The sequence below is a fragment of the Sordaria macrospora genome, chromosome 1 (genome assembly GCF_033870435.1).
Source record: "Sordaria macrospora chromosome 1, complete sequence".
NCBI lineage: Eukaryota > Fungi > Ascomycota > Sordariomycetes > Sordariales > Sordariaceae > Sordaria > Sordaria macrospora.
This window is the reverse complement of record NC_089371.1, coordinates 4188922-4210387: the sequence shown is the minus strand read 5'-3', so window position 1 is coordinate 4210387 and position 21466 is coordinate 4188922. Positions and strand designations below refer to the sequence as shown.

The window sequence follows — 21466 nt, the reverse complement described above, 5'->3', positions numbered from 1 at the left end:
TCAAGTGTAATGTCTGTGAATACAATATCACACTGCTTGAGCGTGCAGTCCCACGCATCTCTTTTTATTTTTTTCGGTCAACAAGCGTCACTGGGTAATGATTTATGTATCAGCAACGCCATATTCGCGTGGGATTTAACTACCTAGAGTAGTGTAAACTCCCGAGTGCGTGAATCGCGGGAGTAGTGATCCCGACACTTGAGTTTTCTCAAAGTCAGCGAATACCTTGGAGATCAGGTAAAATGCTAGCAGAGCAGAGCAGAGCACAGCAGCAGATCGCTTCCTTTAAGCAGAAAACAAAGACAAACAAAAACATCCTTCATATCATCATAAACCATCATCAACCCAAATCAACCCAAATCAACCCAGATGCACAACACAACACCCCTCTCTTTAAGTTTCAAAGCTCTCATCGCTTAGCACCAAACTCGCTTACACGATCAAGGTTAAACGCGGCGCTGATGAGCGCCAGATGGCTAAAAGCCTGCGGCGTGTTGCCCAGCTGCTCGCCGGAGCGCGAGATCTCTTCGGAGAACATCATCAGGTGGTTGGAAAACGACAGCATGTTCTCGAACAGGTTGATGGCGCGCACCAGGTATTTGGGCTCGTAGACGGACGCGCGCGTCATGGCTTCGACGAGCCAGAAGGTGCACATGGAGAAGGCACCTTCGCGGCCTCCGACGCCTGGATCGGGTTCGTGTTAGCTATGTGGAGACGGGGGGGAAAATGAAGTGATGTGGAAGGGGGGGTTATGGTGATGACTTACCATCTTCTGATTGCTCGGTGTCATAACGGTATACCAGGCCGGTGCTGGTCAAACCGCCCTTCTCGGGGGGCAACATGATGCGGTCCATCGTGTTCAAGAAGCGGGGGTCGTTGGGCGCAATAAAGAACACGAGCGGCGCGATGAGAATGGACGAGTCCAGGATCGTCTGGTTCTCGTAGCTCTGCACGAAGCACTTCATCTCTTTGTTGTACGACTTCGCCATGATCTCCTCGTACAACGAGTCCCTAGCCTCGAGCCACTTGGCACGGTTAGGGCAGGGGAAATTCCTCTTCTCGGCCAGGCGCAGGCCGCGGTCAAAGGCAACCCACAGCATGATCTTGGAGTAGGTAAAGTGCTGCTTGTTGTTGCGCACCTCCCAGATGGACATGTCCGGTTGGTTGAGGATGGTGAGCACGTAGTCGAGCATCTCGCGGATCGAGCACCACAGGTCCCAGTGGATCGGCTTGCCGTACTTGTTGTAGAGATAAATGGCGTCCATGAGCTCGCCGTAGATGTCGAACTGCTGGTGGAAGGCCGCGCCGTTACCCACCCGCACCGGCTTGCTGCCCCGGTATCCGTCCAGGTGCGTCAGCTCGCGCTCGGGAATGTCCGTCTCGCCCCGGATCGTGAACATAATGGGAAGCCCACCATCGGCCACGCGCGAGGTGCAGAACCGGTCGCTGATGAACTCCATGTAGGCGTCGGCCTCTTCGGTGAAGCCAAGCCGGAGGAGGATGTAGATGGTGAAGGAGGCGTCACGGACCCATGAGAACCGGTAGTCCCAGTTGCGGACACCACCAATGTCTTCGGGAATAGAAAATGTGGGAGCAGCGATAATGGCTCCAGTCGGTTCATATGTCATGAGCTTCAGGATCATGAAGCTCCTCTGGACAACCTCGCGCCAACGGCCCTTGTACTTGCATTTTGAGATCCAGTTGTACCAGAAAGTCTGGGTATCGTGCTGCTGAGTGTCCAGAACGGCGTTGGTGATCTGCTCCGTGACGTGATTGGAAAGGTCGTTGCGAAGAACGAACGAGACTGCTTGGCCTTCCAACAGTTCGATGCTGGCGACTACGCCTTCACCCAGCATACCGGGCTTCTTCACTTTCTTGAAGCGGACGGTGGGATAGCTGTCATGCTTCTCGCCCTCTTCCTCTCCCCTATCAATACTGACATCAAGCTGGAGCTTGACTTCCTCGCTGTGAAACGTCACAGTCTTGCTCTGAGGGGCAAAGAAAACGTTCTCTTCCTGAAGAATCGTGGTGGTATGCGGCGCTGTGGCATACTCAAACGCAGGGAAGATCTCAACATCTGTTGTCATGTAAGTCATGGGATCCGTGCCAACGAGGGGAGAAGGTAAAAACTTACCCAAAGAAAACTTTCCGCGGATACATTCAACACGGCGGACCAGCCACTTCTTCAGCTCCTCCTGGACGCTTGTCATCTCACGATAGGCACTCGTCTTCAGTCCCTTGAAGAGAGTCTTGGTGGTCCTGGGCCTGGGGAAGAAGTCGACAAGATCAACGACACCATCCTCGTGGATGTACCTGGTCTGAAGGATGTTGGAAGAGGGCAGATATTGCTGCTTGGTTGTGCACTCGAGATGAGCTGCAGGGTGTATGCTAAAGTAGCCTCCCTTGTCCTTGTCTAACAAACGGCAGAAGACAGAAGGTGAATCAAACTCAGGCCTTGAAGATGTCAGTAGCAGAGCATAGCTGTGAGCCAAGGATGTGAGACTTACCAGCACATAAAGTCGACACTGCCGTCCATGCCCACGAGGGCGCATGTTCTCATGTTGCCAATCAGGCCATAGTTCTCGATAGGAAGATAGCCGCCGCAGCGTTTCCTCATTTGAGCCTCGGGGCTCTGTGTCGCACCCGCGTTTGACATGATGAAAGAGAAGCCTTCTAGGCCGAAGCTCTGTTCTGGGTGTTTGGTCGTAGTGATGTTCCGATGGATGTCTGGTCCCAGCTATGATCGAAGCTCAGGTGTTCAGTGGTATGAGCACTGCAATGAAAATTCTTTACTCTGGAGGTGTAAAAGCTAAGAACGAGAAGGGAAGGAACAAAGGACCTGTCGGCTTGAGTAGGCAAGTTATCCAGATCGGGTGACAGAGGGTAAAGTAAAAGGATGTACAGTCTGAGGTAGGGTTGTTTCTATGGCGATCTAGAGTCTAGTAGTAAACAGGAAAGACAAGAAGCTTACTGTAGGTAGAAGGAAAAAGATCTTTCAAATGTTTCATCTCACCGCGGGAGCTCTCTTCATCTGAAGACGGCGAGGTAGGTTGTGCGCCCCGATCCACGATAGCTTGTGCGTACTTGGGACCAGCATCCTTCCTGACTCAGCATCGTCTTCCAAGTTCTGAGGGTACGACCTCGTGTCTTTGCCTCTTTTGGGACATCTCGTCGACGGCATTTTGCTGCGGCTCCCCACAAGGTTGGGTGATCATGGCATGCCAAGATCGATTTGGAAGGGAGCGCGGAAGCGATGATGCAGTTTCCATGGAGTTACACCCTACCAACAACAAATGAAGCTTGCCCGGCCCAACCGACTTTACTCCCACCAACTTGGATTTGTAGGAGGGAGGCTCCGTCACTGATCAGCTCAGTTTTGATGCTAGCTTTCTGTCAACATTTATTTAATATCCTTTCTTTGAAGTGACCCTGTCCGTGAAAGCAGGTTGTGAGTTCTTTTTGAAGGTCCCCGACGGCCGGTTGCTCGGATCGTATAAGCCACTGACGGACTGTTCCGGGAGTGGATGTCAACGACATCATAACTTGAATCTCGAGAGACCGGGGTTGCCAGCTTGCAGCTTGATGGTTTAAAGTGGGGAATTTCAGCGCACCTGCACACCGAGTCACAGAAAACACCGTCACACCAAAGAACCACTTACACGGTCTACACGGCCGTCAAGCTAACGATAGAGAGCATTGATGGGAGTTCTGTTTTGCAAAACGGAGTAGGTTAGGATATTTCTGGTAACAGATAATTTCAAATGTAACCCCTTCTTGTATAATAGTTTTGAAGAACAGTTATCTTCGCTGTCCTATGAATCTCTAAGAGCAGGCACGGCAGGCAACGAAGCTCGAGCCAAGCTCCCTGTGGCAGGGCACTTTGAATATTCTGTACAGACGATGCTCCAACCCCGCCCCCAGGAAGAATATGGAACAGTCCCACGATCGTGTCTCTCAGCTGCCACCAATGTGCTTGCTTGGCAAATGGCTCGGTTCGCGGCAGGCCGATTCTCACGGCATTCTCACCACCCACAGTGACACAGCGCGCGGCGATCTCACATGCAGCTTCGGAATCAAAAAGATTCGAGACTCGACAAGCGCGACCGGGCGGTGAGAGGTGGTGGATGATCTTAAAGTTGGAGACGCACGAGCCAGCTTACCTTAACAACCTAACAGCTAACGACTGCTCACCCGACGCTGATGCAGGGGCGTCCGGCAGCTGACTGAATTTCTGAAATCGAAGCGGAATGGAAACTGGATTTCACCACCTAACTTTTACCTAAAGGGCACCCTCTTGGCCCTCTTGGACACCCTTTCTAATATGGAAACTGGGGTGCAAAGCCAATGATACTCGCGATCTTCCACCACTCCACCGCTCATCTGGCCTCGCCAAGTCGCCAACTCGAGAACGTCGCAGAGTCTCAGTCCATCTCGATATGCTACGGAGGCTAGCAAGGGACCGCTCCAACTTCTCAAACGTCTAGTCGCACCGTGTACCTGAGAGCCAATTGAAATCCCCTGCCCCTAATTATGAAGCCAAAGTGACTTTTGGCGCCCGTCCATCTCCGTCCATCTTGTTGATATATCATCCAATGTCTCCTCCCACCAGAAAAGGAACGTCACCGACGACCCCTTCTTCAGAAGACACACCCTCTGCCTCCTCCTCATCATCCCCATCACCAACCGCCGATAACACCCCACTCGCCCTTCCAGGAACATCCTCAGCCTTCACAAGCGGCATCGGCACCGCGGACACAAGTGGACAAGCGACACCCACAGTGTCTGCACGACGCACAGGTACAGGGTCCTACAATCTCGACATCAGCGGAGAACAAGACCCACACGCTACCGTTGACACCGTCTCCGTCCCCGCGGTCCTGGGTATTACAACTACAACCTCGACCCTTAAAAGTAATCAGCAATTCGACCTAGCGACATGTGGGAACGATAACGCTGGTAAACACACATACGCAACGACAGACCAGAACTCGGACCCCTACGATATCGAAATGGCTCCCATCAGCGGAGCAGGGGGCGGCCACCGACGCCGGAGAAGCAGTCTTATGAATCCCGTAGGGGCATCATCCAGCAGCAGACACCGGTCTCCCCGCCCACGATCATCGGCAGGGAAGGGAATTGACTCGGACGAGTCCAAGTTGGTTGGGGACGATACAAGGGTGCAGGAAGTTGCGGGACGCCATGAAGGACTCAGCGATGACGATTTGACGGACGAGGACCTCCATATCGATGAAGAGGCCGGCTTGACAGGCGCAGACAGACGGAGGAAAAGCCGCAAGAGGACTCGCAACACCCGGCTGGACCAGAGGATAGCGAGGGACAGGATATCGGAGGCAGAGAAGCTGGAGGCGGACAGGGCGGTGCTGAAGAATGCTCTCATTAACATGACACTGATTCTTCTTTGGTACTTCTTCTCGTTAAGCATCTCCTTGGTAAGCAAAACACTCGTCCTTTTCTGCTTTATTTTTTTATTTTTTTATTTTTTTGAACGGACAGACGCTAACCATGACTAACTATCACCAGTATAACAAGTGGATGTTCGACCCAAAGAAGCTTAATTTTCGATTCCCATTATTTACGACCGCCACACACATGCTCGTGCAGTTCTCTTTGGCATCCGTGGTTTTGTTCTTCTTTCCCTCGCTGCGACCAACAAATAAACACAAGTCGGATCTGGGCCAGTCGAGGCATGATCCGGAACGGCCCGTCATGACCAAGTGGTTCTACCTTACCAGGATTGGTCCCTGCGGAATGGCGACTGGCCTCGATATCGGGCTGGGCAATACCTCGTTACAGTTTATCACCCTCACCTTTTACAGTAAGTTGCTCTATTTGAGCCCATGTACCCTTCGTGCTATGACAGTAATCGTTGCTAACCACTCTCCGCAGCCATGTGTAAATCCTCCTCGCTAGCCTTCGTCCTCATCTTCGCCTTCCTCTTCCGCCTCGAATCACCCACCTGGCGCCTAATAGCCATCATCGCAACCATGACCTTCGGCGTCGTGATGATGGTCGCAGGCGAGGTCGAGTTCAAGCTAGGCGGCTTCCTCCTCGTCATCTCCGCCTCCTTCTTCTCCGGCTTCCGCTGGGGTTTGACGCAGATCCTGCTTCTCCGCAACCCGGCCACGTCCAACCCGTTCTCCAGCATCTTCTTCCTGGCTCCCGTCATGTTCGTCAGCCTGGTCGCCATCGCCATTCCCGCCGAGGGGTTCTCGGCTTTGTTCGCCGGCCTGAAGATCATCGCCGACGAGCACGGTATGCTCGTCGCCCCGCTTCTCATCCTTTTCCCGGGTACCATTGCCTTTTTGATGACCGCGTCCGAGTTCGCTCTGCTGAAGCGCACCTCGGTCGTCACCTTGTCGATTGCCGGCATCTTTAAGGAGGCAGTCACCATCTCGGCCGCCGCCATCGTCTTTGGCGACACCATGACCCTCATCAACGTCATGGGACTGCTCGTCACCCTGGCTGCCATTGCCACGTACAACTATCTCAAGATCTCCAAGATGCGCCAGGATGCGCAGAATAACGTTCACATGGCCCACATGGTCGGCGGCGGCAGTGGCAGCGGGTCTTCGTCCTCTGCTTCTACCAGTCGTAGCGGAAGCAGGAGTGGAAGTGGCAGTGGGAGCAGCAGCAGTGAGAGAGACGGGGAGGGCGATGATGTCGAGGACGAGGGAAGGGGTCTCCTTGATGGCGCTGTAGCAGAAACCCTATTCATTGCTGATGGGGATGCGGTCAAGCGAAGCCCGGATTCGCCTGCCACGAGAGGGAGGGGGCGGTCGGTGGATCAGAGGCTTAGGGCTGCCTGATTTTTTGCCTTTGTTTTTCTTCCCCGTTATTATATCTCCGGGTTTTCTTTTGTTATCACCGGTTTGGGCATCTATCTCATGGATTTTGGGATTTTGGGACTTTGGTAAATTATCTAACTACTATTACTACTACACACACGGATCTGTGCATAGAAACATCAGATCGTTTCTTTTGTCAACATCTGTTAAATGGCTTAGGTGTTTTGGTCTTGCCGCGTATGGACCTGGGGAGTCAAGGGATTCATTTATCCGACCGAGGATTGGTGCTCATGAATGTGCTTACTTTGTATGTTAATTTTTAACAACGAAACACTTCGCTAACAAGAGCTTCATAATGCTTCAAAACCTCAAACAACAAGCGTCTATTCACTTATACTGCATGATTCACTTCAGTCGGCTGTATCCTCAACGGTGCATATCAGGAACCGAAGTGGTGGTTAATTATGTTTTATTAACAAGTCCTTCCATGTCATATACATACACACACATATATATGTATTCATAACACCAGCGAAGTGTAACCTGCTAACTGGTGTCCTATCATCCATCCATTTGTCGATTCGTCCATCCATCTATCTTGGGTATAAAAGTCCATGCCTTTTTCCTTGCCAACAAAGCTGATACTGCCCCTGTAGCAAGGATAAAATACAACAACGCAAACCACCTCCCCGTTCCTTCCACCGGATATTTTGTTTATGTGTGTGCTTTCGTCTGAAGTATCCAGAACGCCATCGCTATGCTCTTTTTAAAACCGCTAAAAACCCCAACATGCTTGAATTCACCTTCGACCTTTTCCACTCTTTCTCTTTCCACCCTGACCCGGCGTGAGGATCCCAAGTGCTGGCCTCCTACTGCAAGATAAGTCAATAGTCCACCGGCGAGTTTGGCTGCCGCCTCGTAGTGTCGAGACCGTCAACGTAAGTCAGGCGCAACCTAAGATTATCTGGCTCAGGCAAAGGCCAAGCCCAAGCCAACCCAAAACCCCAGAACCCCAATGTACTCGTTCACTCCTCACTCCAAGTCCATTATATCGCCTATGCTCTGGTCCCCAATCGAACTCAGCCCCGAACTAGGTGGGCGTGAATCTTCCCTGTCGCCATTGATGCCGGCCTCTGGCTTTTCAAGAGGTGGTGGTGGTGGTGGTGGTGGTGTTGTCGGTCGTCGCGCGGCTTCCTTCATCTTCTCCTCCCATACCGAGATGCTGTGGTATTTGCCGCCTTCCACTTCGACGTGGCCGTGGTCGATGCATTTGCCGAGGAGCGAGCCCGTGTAGCGGGAGTCATCGTCGTTTTTGCTGTGTTTTAGTTTGAGAGCTAGAGGGGGGAAAATGTGGGTTGTTAGCTGATCTGAGAAGGTTTTCGTAGCATACAAGACGGAAAATAAACATAAACTCACCATTGAGATAATCAGTCGCCTCGTCACTACCGTCAAGCGCTATCCTCTTGATCTCCCTGTTGACCGGGCCCGCTGCCCACGCGACGAACGCGTCCACACCCCGGGTGTCCTCTACGCCGTTGTACATTTGTTCCAGCTCCGACTTCTCGGGCAACAAAGCGCCGATCTGCTGGAGAGCCATGCGCACGTCGACTATTGTTGGTACCAGCTCGCCCGTCTGGGACTCTTCGTTGTTGTGTGCGGCGAAGGCGGCTGTGAGCCGACAGAGCGCGTCCAGGTAGCGGGCGGCCATGTCTGTTACTGAGTCGAGAACTGAGGTGCGGGCGCCGTGGTAGCCGGCTGCGCGGAGGATTTGGAGAATCGAGGGCCTGAGGAGGGCGTGGTAAAGGTATGGTGGGGGTGTCATGTTGGCGAGAGTCGCTCGGTCTTGGTTACGATGTTGAGGATAGCGTCGCCTTGCTCAAGAATACGTCGTTTGTAGAATGTTCTTATTTTCATAAGAGCCCCCCAGGCTGGTTGGAGGTGATGGCAATCGAAGAGGTAGGTGAATGGGCGCGCTCGAGATCTACCATCCGCGCTTGGTCTCGTGTACTTCCTTGTTTCTCGTTGTCAAGGTTTTCGATGATTGGTTGGCAGTAAGAGCCAGAGGCTGATATCCTGGGTATGTCAGGAAAATAACTTGGGCAGAACCGTGGTGATAGCAACGCGTTGCTGGTGACGGATGGAAATTGGTTTCCTTCAATTGAACGGCGACGAGGTGGGTTTTCCGTATCGGGTCTCGTTGCAGGGAGTTGCGGCAGGCAGCTCTAGTGGGGCGGGTATCAGATCGTTACGGTTCTTGGCACTGTCTCTTTAAAGCTCGCCAGATGTGAAACTCACTGGGTAACCATGACGAAGTCACAAGCAAAAGATGAACCAATCTGTGCCAGGAGAACATTGGTTGATGAGAGTATAGTTGGCAACAGGAACGAAAAGATGCGATGAAAGGCAGAGAATATCAAAGAGAGTTTCTGAGAATTTGGGGGTCTTGGTGAGTGAGACTGTTAGCTCCACATTCTCACAAACTTGTGCTGCACCTACTGTAGTCGTTAATGACAAGAGGTTGAAAAGGACAGATTATGGAGGGATAAAAGCTTCTCAACATATAAAAGCCTTCTTCTCCTCTGGCCAATATTCGAAAGTAATGATATCGTTCAGAAAAGCACAGGCCACATCGAAGTACACAGGAAGTTCTGGAACAGTTGACCCTCCATCCCAACAGCACTTTCTTATTGTACCCCACCTGCCGCTGAGGAGCCAGTGGAGTCTTATAGCCAAGCTCCGATTTGGACCGCGCGTGCGACGAAGGGCCCACCCACTTTAACATTTCGCTGACCTTCGTTGCATCATTTCCACTTTCAGAACGAACGCGCTTGTCGCATCAGCGGCTTTGATAGCTGCATTGGAAGCGCGCCTCACCTTCCTCCAGCCCTACCCACCAAAGAAACCTTCCCCTCGCACCCACCAAAGAGAGCCAAAGAACGCATCTTGGACCTCACTCAGTTCATATCGACCGGCAGCAACAAAAGGGCAGCGCGCCTGTCCGTCATCAATTCGCCCTCACCGAACCTCCACCACTCTATCATTGTTCCGTCACGACGACCGGGCGTCCATTCTTAAATACCCAACCTCGCGCCAGTGCCTCCCGCTTAATTCGACGCCGATTATCCACAATCCGCCATTAGCGACTGAGCATCTGCTCCCGGTGATCTCAAGATCATTCGCTTTATCCATCAACGTTCCCAACGTCGCACGACCTCAAGAAAGACGCCGCTGCAAAGCACCGAACCCGAACACCAGAGCGCCTCACGCAACGACAAACAGCAAACATGGACCCACCAGGGCCAGTCAAGCGGACATTGACGCTCAAGATCAACACTCAATCCAATGGCTCGTCTCAAGCAGTCAGGACGGGATCACCGGCAGCTACACCTGGTCCTGGCCATAACCTCTCTGCCGCCTCGCCACCTCCTCAGACACCGGGGGGCTCGCAGGGCCCTCGCAAGATCAAGCTCAACGTCAAGGGCGCATCCTCACAACCACCAACACCAGCTGGTCCGAGACCGCCGTCGATTTCCAATACTTCATCTCAGCCGACACTACCACGGGTGTCAACAGGAAGCTCTGCTGCGCCCAACATCTTCATGAGCAAGCCCAAGACAGCAAACAAAGTCTTCTTGAACGCGGCGGCAAGAAAGAGACCAAGAGAAGAGAGTGAGGCGGAGGATGGTCCGACAGCAAACGGGATTGGGGGGTCGCCAAGGCCCAAGAAGATCACGATCAAGGCACCCTCGGCCACAACACCGATGCAAACTCCGCTTCTGACGGCTACCAAGGTTCGCTTAAAACCGCAGGGCAGGATACCAACGCGACCGCTGGGTGAGGGTTACGATTCGGAGGCCGATGATAGGGAAGTCGATCCTGTGATAGAAGAGCAGTTGATCCTCCGTATGATGCCTGGCGAAGACTGCGACTATCTCCGGAAAGCCGTAGCAGAGAGGAAAGTGGGCGTTCCTAAAAATATGGGCGGCGCCGATGTTACAATGAAGTTTCTGGACGATGAAGGACGGCGAGTAATGTTTGTCATTCGAGGGCAACCGTACGCCGCCATTCTGGTTGATCTACCCACAATCACGGAAGGCATGAAGACATGGGATAAAAAGGCCATGGTCAAGTCAGCCGACATTTGCCAGATGATCCTCGTCTATGCTAAGGTCAAAGACGAGGCAGAAGCCAAGTCGGTCCCTTTACCCAAGGCCGTCGAGCATGGCCACAGGTGGCCCCACGGTATCACCCCACCGATGCACGATGCGCGGAACCGGAGATTCAGGAAGCGACTCAGCAAGCTGGAAATCCAGAACAAGGAACAAGAGGTCGAGCGGTTGCTGGCAGCAGACAGAGAAGCCCTCAGCTCCAGGTACGAGCTTGTGGCAGAGGGCGGGCAAGGAAATACCGCTGCACCCGAGTCAGACCACGAGTACGGGGACGAGGACGGTGGCATGAGAGGCGACGAGGACCAACAAGATTACTTTGGGGACGCTCAACACCACCAAGACGACGACAACCTCTTCGACGATCTCGAGGCAGAATTCGAGAACGCGGCAGATACGCCCGCCGAAGCCATGGACGCCATGGACTTTGGCGCTGGCACCCCTACAGCATTGGGCGGCATGGATCTTCCCACACCTGCTACGGCCAACACGGGTACGCCTACCGCTGCACAAACCGAGGAGAGTGCGGCCGAGGCAGTCAGCGAGGAGGACGAATCCGATGAAGATGACGAGGATGATGAAGACGACATGGACGATGACGGCGACGAAGAGCGCCATGACGAGGTGGCGGGTGTCAAGGCTGAGATTGCCACCTTGAGGAAGGCACTGGCCTCGTATGAGGAGCAATTGTCCAAGGCATCGAGCATTATCATGAAGAAACGTCTGGAGCTAAGCATAAAGAACATCAAGTCGGAGATCAAGCTGAAGCAGTCTTCGATTGGCGAAGTGTCGGAGGAAGATTGAGGGGGGTAACAAAGCTGGCTAAGCTGTGCTGTTACGGACCTGGGATTTCACTACAAAGGATTACCGTAAGGTTATATCATATCACATCATACTAGCCAAACAAGAAAGGAATTGGCAAGTCAGTGAATAGCATAACGAGTTATTAGAATGCCCAGCGAACGGCAACCATGAAGACACATGGCATTTATTAGGCAATATATTTACGGATGCTTGGGGAGCTAGCAAATGAGAAATGGAGTCACAAATCTTCGCACTTTGACTTTGCCCTTTTCGTATAACTTCCTCGTCCGATTGTCGCTTATCACATTGTATTTGTACAGTATCACTTTTTGACTCGAACCACAGGTAGAGGATGGCTCTCTGCCTGTCCACTCCAGCCCAGACGTCTAAACCCCTCCACAGCTCCTAGAGTTAAGCCGTATATAGTTTTCTTACACTCGACACCATTTTCCCCATGTCCATGTCCATGTCCACGTCCGTCTCCGTCTTCGTGCCCGTGGTCATGCCAGAAATCCGTTCTTTGATGATGGTTGGATATTAGTACACGCAAGAGCCCACTACCACACCAACTCTGCTTCTGCCGTTGCCGTCGCTGTCGTTGTAGCCGCTCTTGCTGTCCCTCCTTCTTTCCCTCCTCCTCCTCTCTTTCTTCCACTTCCTTTCCCTCCATCTTCTCCCTTCTGTTCCCTCTTCCTGATCCTCCTCCTCCTTCTCCATCGGCCCTTGTCCTCCTCTGAAACCAACACCACCAGTAGAACCCCCCCTTAACAACCCCCTTACACACCACCACCTCACATGGCCTTAAGGTAGTTAGTCTCCTTAATCTTGGCCTTGCGCTCCTTGCGCATCGCCTTGCGCAGCTCCTCCCGCTTCTCGTCCGCCAGCACCGCGTCCTGCACGCCGCCGTTGACGGCTCCGGGGAGGTTGACCGACTGCTTCTGTAGCGGGATCTTGGGCACCAGGGCCTCGAGGTCGCCCGAGGCCATGAGCCTGGCTTCGAGGGCGCGCGCGCGCTTCATGGCTAGGCGACGCTGTTTCTTGGATTTGGCTGTTGGGTGGGGGAGAGGGAGAGGTTAGCTTGAGGTTGATTTGGGTCTGGTTGTTGAAGAGAGATGCGCAAGGGGGAGAAGATGGGGAAGGAAGAAGGGGAGGAAGTTCAACGGTAGAAAGGGCAATAGGAAGGGAAAGTGAAGAAAGAGGAAAAGGAAGAGATGTAGGCAGACATACAAAACTCATCGCCAAGATCCTCTCCAGCCGCATCATCCGTCTTCTTCTGCACCTCCAAGCACCTCCACAGCCACTCCGGGTACTCCTCATCTGCCAGCGCCACGGGGTCGCTCTTGTTCTTGAAGTAGTTGAGTCCGTTAAGCTTGGTGCCCGCCGGGCAAGACGAGATCGATAGCTTGGGTTCCTCTGCCGCAGGCGCTCCTGGTACTGGTTCGAGGCCGGCCTCGGTGGTTGCTGGTGTGAAAGTTGCTGCTGCTGCTGGTGCGGCGGGAGGAGGAGTTCGCACGCTGAAAGAAGTGCTGAAGGCGGCGCGCGAAGAGGCGCCAATCATGGGTCTGGTGACGGCCATGGCAGGGCTGGCGAAGCCGGAGGCCCGGCGCAAACACGTTCGGCAGATCATGTTGGCGACTTTTTTTTTTGTTGTCCGGGGGAGATTCGGAGTATGTGTATGTTCGGAAATTGTCGGTGGTGTTCGGCGGCGGGGAAAACAAACACCAAAAGACGGGATCGGGTGGGTGGGCGGGGGGCGGACGGACGACTCGCTCACTTTCACGGATGCGGGATTGTAAAAAGGGAAGGGCGCCGGCCGGAGTGGGCTTTCGCTCGGCCTGGGGGAGGACGGACACGGGCGGGATGCGCGCAACGAATTGGAGGGGTGGGACGGAAGCTAAAAATTTCTACGGCGGGTGAAAAACACCACTTGGGCAGTTTTGATATTGGGACAGGAACCGCGCTGCAGCAGGCCGGGGTTCAGGCCACAGCTGTCACAAGCACTTTATGTATGGTCCAGACCTGCGAAGCTGTTCAGACAACATATATGTCTCTAAAAAAAAACATGGAGGACAAATTGAGTTCTGTTATTCCTCTAGTCCTCCCGTGCCTGTTCTGTTGTTGCCGAGTTTCTGTTGTAGTGTGAATATTTACACGCCCTGCAGCTCGTAGTCTCATAAGAGGGCCCGAGCACTGACTGATCTGGGGGTTGGGTTGCTGAGGCCGGATGTCTGAAAGGGTGGTCCGCGATGTTATGGGGCCCCCTTCTCGGTTCGGCACCATGACTGACTCGCTCGCTCTCCGACTTCTTTCTCGAGCGCACTGCCCTGCAAACTCTCTCCTCTCGCTGCCCATTATCATTCCAGCCCCAAAATCAGACTCCAGTTTGTACCCTCCGCTCCGCTTCCCGTTCTCAGAATACTGGTGGTGGTGGGGGGGGAAATCATTGCTTTGGCAGGTTCGCGAAATGGTTCTGCTGCTCGAAGAGATAACCCTGAACACGGTTTTCGGAGAGAAGCTGGAGGTACCGTTCTGAGCCAGAATAACAAAGTCAGAAAGAGGCCTTCGCGGCTGAATGGTTCTTTGAGAATGGAGGATGCGAAGCACTCTGTAACCCACCTCTCAGATGTCCGCACTTCTCCAGATGGTTCACGCCCTCCCTGTAGTAGCACTTGGACAGCTCCTCCCGCACCAGACGACCCATCATAACTCGGACCCATTGCTCGCGGATGATGGCATCCTGGGCCTGCTTCAGGCGCTTCGTATCATTGTAGTCGACGCCGTCGAACGTGGGCGGGACGGTGGGCTTCTTGGCCAGGAAGGCCGCCGATTCGGGAGTAGGCATTGCTGCTGGATATGGACGACTCGCAGGAGAGGGCCGAGAGCACGGTTGTCGTCAATTGAGCTTGTAGAGAAAGGCGGACGCAGCTTATCGTAAGTACCCAAACGCTTCGTACTCGTCGATGATGCCGTTGCAACCAACACGGCGCATCCATCTCCAAGCAGCTGCAAGCCGTGCCCCGGTCGTAGGGCGGTCCGAGCTTTGATGGTATGGGGTGAACACCTGGGAAACCAGGCAGGCAGGGACGCGCTAGCCCAAACATGGGTTCGTCTCTTGCACCATGCAGCGAAGTTGCAATTGACTGGGGGTTGTGGGCCATGGCAGGCATGGGAATTTTCACAACACCCACCACCGCGGCCACCGCCTTCGCGTAACCTCCACCCTTCACCACTGCCCCAGGTCCCTTACCCCACTAAAAAGTCCCCTATCAAACGTGATAACGATTTTTTTCTGCCAGAAGGGTTGATCAGCCAGAAGTTTTTTACGGTACCCGCCACCCTCTGCTCCCCCATATAAACTGCAGCCTTCCCACGGATCTTTCTTTTCCTCAAACGCATCCTTTCTCTCACTCATCATCTTCTTCCATCCTTCTCTTCCAATACCCATTAGCGGATTTCATCACTTCATCACATCTCTTCACACAACAACCGCTATCATGGGCAAGAAGGATTCCGTCAAGGCCACCAAGGTCACCAAGGCCGAGCCCGTTAAGGCCGCCAAGCCCGTCAAGGCCACCAAGGCTGAGAAGCCCTCCAAGAAGTCCAAGAAGGAGGAGTCCTCTTCCTCTGAGGAGGAGTCCGACTCTGAATCCGAGGAGGAGTCTAGCGATGAGTCCTCCGCTGAGGAGTCTTCCGACGAGGAGATGACCGACGCTCCTGCCGCCAAGGAGACCAAGAAGGCTGAGTCTTCCGACTCTGACTCTGACGACTCCGATTCCGAGGAGGAGGAGAAGCCCGCCGCTGCTAAGGAGGAGAAGAAGGCCAGCGTGAGTACAACTTTTAAACATTCCTATTGTTGTTATCCATATGCTAACCTACATGTGTTATTAGTCCGACTCTGAGGATTCTGACGACTCTGATGGCTCCGACTCTGACTCTTCCGAGTCCGAGGAGAAGTCTGAGGTTGAGGAGCCTTCCAAGAAGCGCAAGGCTGAGGAGGACTCCGAGGAGGAGGAGGCTCCCAAGAAGGCCAAGACCGAGGAGGTCGCTGATGACAAGTCCACCCTCTGGGTTGGTAACCTCGGCTGGGGCATCGATGATGCCATCCTCTTCGCTGAGTTCGAGGAGTGCGAGGGTGCCAAGTCTGCCCGCGTCGTCACTGACCGTGAGTCCGGCCGCTCGCGCGGTTTCGGCTACGTCGACTTCGAGAACAACGACCAGGCCCAGAAGGCTTATGATGCCAAGTCCGGTGGTCTCCTCGAGGGCCGTGAGATGCGTCTCGACTTCGCCTCCAAGGATGCCGGCAACAAGCCCCAGGCCAAGGCCGCCGACCGCGCTGCCAAGCACGGCGATACCATCAGCCCCGAGTCCGACACCCTCTTCGTCGGCAACATGCCCTTCACCGCTGACGAGTCTGCCGTCTCCGATTTCTTCAACTCTGTTGCCTCCGTTGCCAGCCTCCGTATCCCTACCGACCAGTACGTATCCCTTTATACATTTTCCTGTATCCTTCACAACCAGAGTTCTAACTGTCTTCTAGGGAGTCCGGCCGTCCTAAGGGCTTCGCTTATGTCACCTTCAACTCCATTGAGGATGCCAAGAACGCTTTCGACCAGCTGAACGGCTCCGACCTCCAGGGTCGTCCCGTCCGTCTCGACTACGCTAAGCCCCGTGACAACAACGGTGGCGGCGGCGGCTTCGGTGGCGGCCGCGGTGGTGGCCGTGGCGGTGGCCGTGGTGGCTTCGGTGGCCGTGGTGGTGGCCGTGGCGGTTTCGGTGACCGTGGTGGCCGTGGTGGTGGCCGCGGTGGCGGACGTGGTGGTTTCGGTGGCAGCCGCGGTGGCGGTGGCTTCCAGGGCAAGAAGACCACCTTTTAAAGTGGTCAAGTGCTTGGGATTCCCGCACACATTGGGGAATGTGATACCATGACCTGAGGGCATTGAAACACAGATTCGCACTGGAGGGCTTAGTGGGTTGTCGGCTTTTGAAATCTTACAGCGTCTTTCCTCCTCCGTGGAGAGAGATCGTGGGCTTTTTGAGAGATAAACTGCTTCTCTGTTGCTGCATGGCACAGGGATAGTGAGATTCGATACCTGAGGGCTTGAAGATGGTGGTGAGCTGGTAGCTCTTTGACAGCTCGTTCGTACATGGCACGTCTTTGTCTTCTCAGAGACCTCTGCCGGTGGGCTTGTTGGTTGGTTGGCTGGTTCCATGACCCTTTCGCGGTCGTCTGGCACTTTGGATTCGATGCTGCACATACCAGAATCATTGATGGGTTCCAAGTTACTCTGTGGGCTCGTGGGCTCTTGTGGGCTTTAGCTGACAAAACGGGGAAGAACGGGAAGCAAAAAGGCGAGGACCTGTACTTGGCAGCACATGCTACAAACATGTGTTTACACATTTACAGCCTTACCCAGTCTGTGTTTTCGGGGGTCATATGGTTCATCGTCGTTTCCTGTTCTTCTTTTCCGTCACATTTGTCATTGCTTCTTCCTGAGGGGTTTCTAAAGAGGGCTATCCAAAAGTTGGTTTTTCTGTTGGGATTTTCCGGTACAATCACGGGGTCACCTGGGGGGGCAGGCACTTAAAATGGGTTTCGGGTCCTTTTCTTTTTTTCCTCATATTAGCATTTTGTTTGCGCCTTTTTCTCTTTTTTACGATACATCATCGACATCGACGACGGCGTAACGGTACAGAACACGGGTGATCCTTTCTTATAATGAGACGTTTTGCCCGGTAAGTAATCTGATACTCTTCCCCCTGTTTCATATACCCAAGTTCTCCAAACGGGACTAGAAGTAGCAAGAAAGAAGTACTATTCAGTTAAAAACTTTGGTGTTCCCTTGATGTGACTTGATGTTTCCCTGGTGGTGTGATACTTGTGAAGCCTGGTTTTTGAATCTAATCAGATTCGAAGTTTTCGCTCCCTGGGGCTTTCACTGAGGTAGTTCTCAAGTTCAGATGAGCACAATTATATCGGACTCAGTGTAGGTTGTTCGGGGAACAACGGTAGTCGCAAGAAAACACGTTCTTGGACTTAAAGCATATTTCCACTGGCAAGTGGTCTAGCTCTAGGGCGTTGAGTTACGGTAGATAGGTGGTGCGTGGAGCGGAGGGAGTGTGTAGTGTAGGAAAACAACATGCTTGAAAGATCACAGCTCGGTTACGATAGATTGCTGCTAAAATGTTACAAAAGTAGATCTCAAGTTGAACTTCATGAACCTCGATTCTTCTCCAACCAAGTATCCTATCACAACGTGAGCTAGCTAGCTAAAGTCAAAACCAAAGCAACCAAAACTCCCCTTATCCCAAACGAAGATACAAACAAGGCATGGTACCGAAAATGAGGGGTGTGTGTCTCCCTTGGAGGAAGAGTACTATCCATGACCTTGACCTGAAGCCAGAGAGAGCCAAGCCGGCTAACCAAAAACCGAATCCTGAAAAAAAGAAGAGTTGAAAGAAGAGAAAACGCGAAGAAAAAGATGGCAGATTAAGAAGGTAAATGATGTGTGTATGTGTCCCGTGGTGTGCGTCCCTGTTTTGCCAGGTATGCCTTCCGAGATCCTCCATCGGAAGTCCCATCTGGTGGGTTGTGTACTGCTGATCGAATATATATGGCGGTTTTAATTCCCGTCGAAACCGTAGTTGGTAGCAGCCACTTCTGTTACCGTTAGTGCTTCAGTGGATGATTGATATTCATGAAGCTTGTGCCGTTTCATGGCATGCATGTCAGTTAAGTGGCTGGCCAGGAGTTCTGTTTGCCCTCCTTTTTCATCTGGCTTCGATTTCAATCGATAGACAAGCCATCATCAAGTCGTAACGCGTCCCCGGCGCCTTCTCACGTACCACACTAAGCAAGGTACGCTATGTAGGTAGAGCCCCCCTGCGTTCTGTGTAGCCGATACGGTGCGGGTTTCATTCATTTATTCATTCTCAGTTGCGTCGAGAGGTTCAAGCAACGACACTCTTCCCAACCGACCCCCATCTAAACCTCTTCAACGTTCCGCTCGTCGTAGACCGCACAAACTCCTGGCCGCAGCTCGAAGAGGCGTTTGACGCGGCTGATCCCGCGGAGGCCAAGCTCAGAGCGCCGCAGCTCTCTTGCCGGCCGACTTCACGCCCAATGACGTAGCCGGCGCCGAAGCCCACGACTGAAACGAGAACTACCACGCCGGCACTCACTACCCACGTCAACATGGTTGGACTTAGGAAGAAGGGGGAGGCAGCATCGTTATCCGATGCAACTCCCGCCGGACAGGGTGAGCTTGTCCTCCTCTTCTTCGTGGTGCGCACTGGTCTTTGAGCGGTGTTGGTTCCTCGCTTGCTTCTTTGTGCTGTGGCAAGATCTTGCTGTTGCTGCTGCTGTTGTTCACGGCCAGAACTGGCAGATCTCGGAGCGCTTGGCGCGCTGGAATTGGAAGCGGTCCTGGCTGGTTGTCGTGTCTTGGTCTGGTTGAGCGGCAGTCCTACTCCGGAAGGGCCTTCGACCATAAGTTCAGACTCTGGCACAAGGCGGAACTCCATGGGCTGGGAACTAGGCATTATGCCGGCGCCAGCAGGACCCGGGCTTGCCTCTTCCCGCTTGGGAAGGCCACGGGCAGCGGCAGCGCATGACAAGAGGGTGGTGAGGGAAGCACGAAGCGCGGCGTCGTTGTCGGCTTGCAGAGCTGGAGACATGAAGTTGTGCGATGCGCGATGCGATCGCGTCTGCGAACGGGTCGGCAGAGATGGCCGGGATTGGGTGGGATGGTATGGGTGAGATGGACTGGCGGAATGGTGGCGGTGCATCATGTAAGATGGTGGGTGAGAAAAGGCGTTCGGCTGCGGCCTGAAGGGCCCCTGGGCCGTGTCGGTCGGGCGACCGAGAGCAGTCGCATTCTCATCATCATCCGAGTCGTCCTCCGAGCCCACCGGTAGACCGCCTCGGAAGGCAGTCTGTTGACGGGGCAAACTGGCTGCCGGATGAATCCCTTCTGTCGAACTGGTCATGACTCTGTCCTCCTCGCTCTCGGACTCATCATATTCATCCTGACTGCTCGTCCCGGCAGGGGGATTCGGTTGGCTGACGATGAAGGAAGCAGGCATCGGTGCTTGCTGTTGGGAGCGTCTCCGTCTTCGAGGGTACGAGTTATTGCCCACTCGGAGGCCTGTAGTTACTATATCATCCGCTATCGACGACAGCGAGGATGACGATGGTTGCGACGCGATCTCGACCCAGGAATCTAGTGGTGATGTGAGCGCGTGTTGCGGTAAGTTGTCGGAGATGTTGGAAGTCAACTCACCATCGTTACGGCGGCCATCCACTGGGCGTTGTTGAGGATCTGGGGAAGCCATAGCAGAACTCCGGAGGCAGGACACGTAGACGAGGTTCAGGTTGGTAGTACCGTTTAACGTGAACAAGGCAAAGTCCACTCGGGCAGTGCTCACCGACAAGGTGAACTTGATCAAACCACAGTCCCCGAAGTAGGTATGTCCAGGGAACCAACGACTCCCGCCTCCAGACGCGGGTAAGTACAGGAATGAACGCGGTTTCGTTGAAAAAAAAAGACGACGAGGAAGGATGTTGTCAATCTGGAAAGGAGAGAGAAGCCCGGTCACGGAGCACGTACGGAGGGTGGTATCAAAGCGGACGGCGGAAAGGACCTCGTGAACAGTTACGTATTATCTGGATTTGCATCTAAAAGTCAAGCAAAGAGAGGCATACAAAAGAATGAATCTTGGAGCCAGACAGTCAGGGACTCAACTGGCCGTGGGACGGTATCGGCTGTTGGGTAACGGAGGCTTTGTTGAGGTGTTCTTTGTGCACGCGAAGCCTTGGGGATGCGTGCGAACAGGGAAAGGTGTGTTTGGTCTGGGTGTGAATGGGGGAATGGGGGGAAGCCTGCCGTGCCAGGTGAGGTGGTCTGAGCGAGCGGGCACCTTGGGGGATGGCTCAGATGGGCACCTGGGCAGCCTGGACTGTGGTCTGGTGGGCGCTGGAGGCATGGATGTTCTAGCGGAGGAAAGCGTGATCCATCCTCCCATCTGGAGAAGTGTTGCGACTGGATACCGTTCCTGTATTCTGATTGGCCGTGGGTGCTGATCCGGGGATGGTCGCATGCCCTTCGACACTGCGCTAAAGTCAAGTCACCCCCAATGACGTGCTACTTATCCCGTCGAGCCTGCCTTTAGGCTTATCAAGATAAATGATAAGGCCCTCAACTTCCTCCCTCTCAGACGTCACTGCATCCAGCCAACACACTTCAACTCCTCAAGAGGTTGAACAGGGATGCAAAAAACCTGTCTGAATTGAAGATTTGCATTGACGTGAGTATTCCCCCTTCCCCCCTTGTCGAGCCGATCTCACCGTGCGTCCTATCGAAGTCCCATTAGGCAAGTTTGATCAACAGCAGTTCATCTCATACACGAACTGCCTGGTTGGGAATGTTAACTGCAACGCAACAGAATGAATTGGAGGTGCTCGCGCGAGCAGATCTGTTCTGTTAAATATCTTTCAACTTTCCGTTGTCTTCATATGTTGCGGATCTTGACAGCCACGGTCGAATAGTACAGATTGCTCTCTTTGAAAACTCTTCGGTTCAAACTTCACACTTCCATTCCACTCTCGGTCACTGACCGCTGGCTATATGGGCCTCTTCTTACTACTTCTATGTAACAACACCCAACGTAGGCCCGCTCAAAACGAGGTAATCC

At 53.5% G+C, this 21466-nt stretch overlaps 8 protein-coding genes across 8 annotated transcripts; 3 read left to right on the top strand and 5 right to left on the bottom strand.

Annotated features, from left to right (window-relative positions):
- Positions 1-58: 58 nt before the first annotated feature.
- Positions 59-2929, bottom strand: SMAC4_02830 (uncharacterized protein). The gene is made up of 4 exons (XM_066089848.1): positions 2508-2929; positions 2135-2454; positions 767-2077; positions 59-684 (listed from the first exon to the last, which is right to left on the bottom strand). The coding sequence occupies exons 1-4, from the start codon at positions 2654-2656 to the stop codon at positions 410-412; spliced, it is 2055 nt and encodes a 684-aa protein (XP_065945678.1). The 5' UTR covers positions 2657-2929; the 3' UTR covers positions 59-409.
- A 1353-nt stretch (positions 2930-4282) lies between these two features.
- On the top strand, positions 4283-7198 carry SMAC4_02829 (uncharacterized protein). The gene is made up of 3 exons (XM_003348283.2): positions 4283-5450; positions 5542-5836; positions 5908-7198. Exons 1-3 carry the CDS (start codon positions 4593-4595, stop codon positions 6825-6827), a joined length of 2073 nt encoding a protein of 690 aa, XP_003348331.1. The 5' UTR covers positions 4283-4592; the 3' UTR covers positions 6828-7198.
- A 75-nt stretch (positions 7199-7273) lies between these two features.
- On the bottom strand, positions 7274-8628 carry SMAC4_02828 (uncharacterized protein; the record flags this gene model as incomplete). Its single annotated transcript, XM_003348282.2, has 2 exons — positions 7274-8140; positions 8223-8628. 2 exons carry the CDS (start codon positions 8626-8628, stop codon positions 7839-7841), a joined length of 708 nt encoding a protein of 235 aa, XP_003348330.1. The 3' UTR covers positions 7274-7838.
- A 1462-nt stretch (positions 8629-10090) lies between these two features.
- On the top strand, positions 10091-12018 carry SMAC4_02827 (uncharacterized protein; the record flags this gene model as incomplete). Its single annotated transcript, XM_003348281.2, has 1 exon — positions 10091-12018. One exon carries the CDS (start codon positions 10091-10093, stop codon positions 11774-11776), a length of 1686 nt encoding a protein of 561 aa, XP_003348329.1. The 3' UTR covers positions 11777-12018.
- A 53-nt stretch (positions 12019-12071) lies between these two features.
- Positions 12072-13403, bottom strand: SMAC4_02826 (mitochondrial 54S ribosomal protein mL54; the record flags this gene model as incomplete). The annotated part of the gene is made up of 3 exons (XM_003348280.2): positions 12072-12509; positions 12572-12824; positions 13004-13403. 3 exons carry the CDS (start codon positions 13401-13403, stop codon positions 12314-12316), a joined length of 849 nt encoding a protein of 282 aa, XP_003348328.1. The 3' UTR covers positions 12072-12313.
- A 393-nt stretch (positions 13404-13796) lies between these two features.
- Positions 13797-14738, bottom strand: SMAC4_02825 (uncharacterized protein). The gene is made up of 2 exons (XM_003348279.2): positions 14393-14738; positions 13797-14305 (listed from the first exon to the last, which is right to left on the bottom strand). The coding sequence occupies exons 1-2, from the start codon at positions 14616-14618 to the stop codon at positions 14217-14219; spliced, it is 315 nt and encodes a 104-aa protein (XP_003348327.1). The 5' UTR covers positions 14619-14738; the 3' UTR covers positions 13797-14216.
- A 421-nt stretch (positions 14739-15159) lies between these two features.
- SMAC4_02824 (uncharacterized protein) lies at positions 15160-17566 on the top strand. Its single transcript, XM_003348278.3, has 3 exons — positions 15160-15600; positions 15665-16251; positions 16314-17566. Exons 1-3 carry the CDS (start codon positions 15271-15273, stop codon positions 16648-16650), a joined length of 1254 nt encoding a protein of 417 aa, XP_003348326.3. The 5' UTR covers positions 15160-15270; the 3' UTR covers positions 16651-17566.
- Positions 17567-17839: 273 nt separating this feature from the next.
- Positions 17840-20699, bottom strand: SMAC4_02823 (uncharacterized protein). Its single transcript, XM_066089847.1, has 2 exons — positions 20056-20699; positions 17840-19995 (listed from the first exon to the last, which is right to left on the bottom strand). Exons 1-2 carry the CDS (start codon positions 20105-20107, stop codon positions 18725-18727), a joined length of 1323 nt encoding a protein of 440 aa, XP_065945677.1. The 5' UTR covers positions 20108-20699; the 3' UTR covers positions 17840-18724.
- Between the last annotated feature and the right edge of the window lie 767 nt (positions 20700-21466).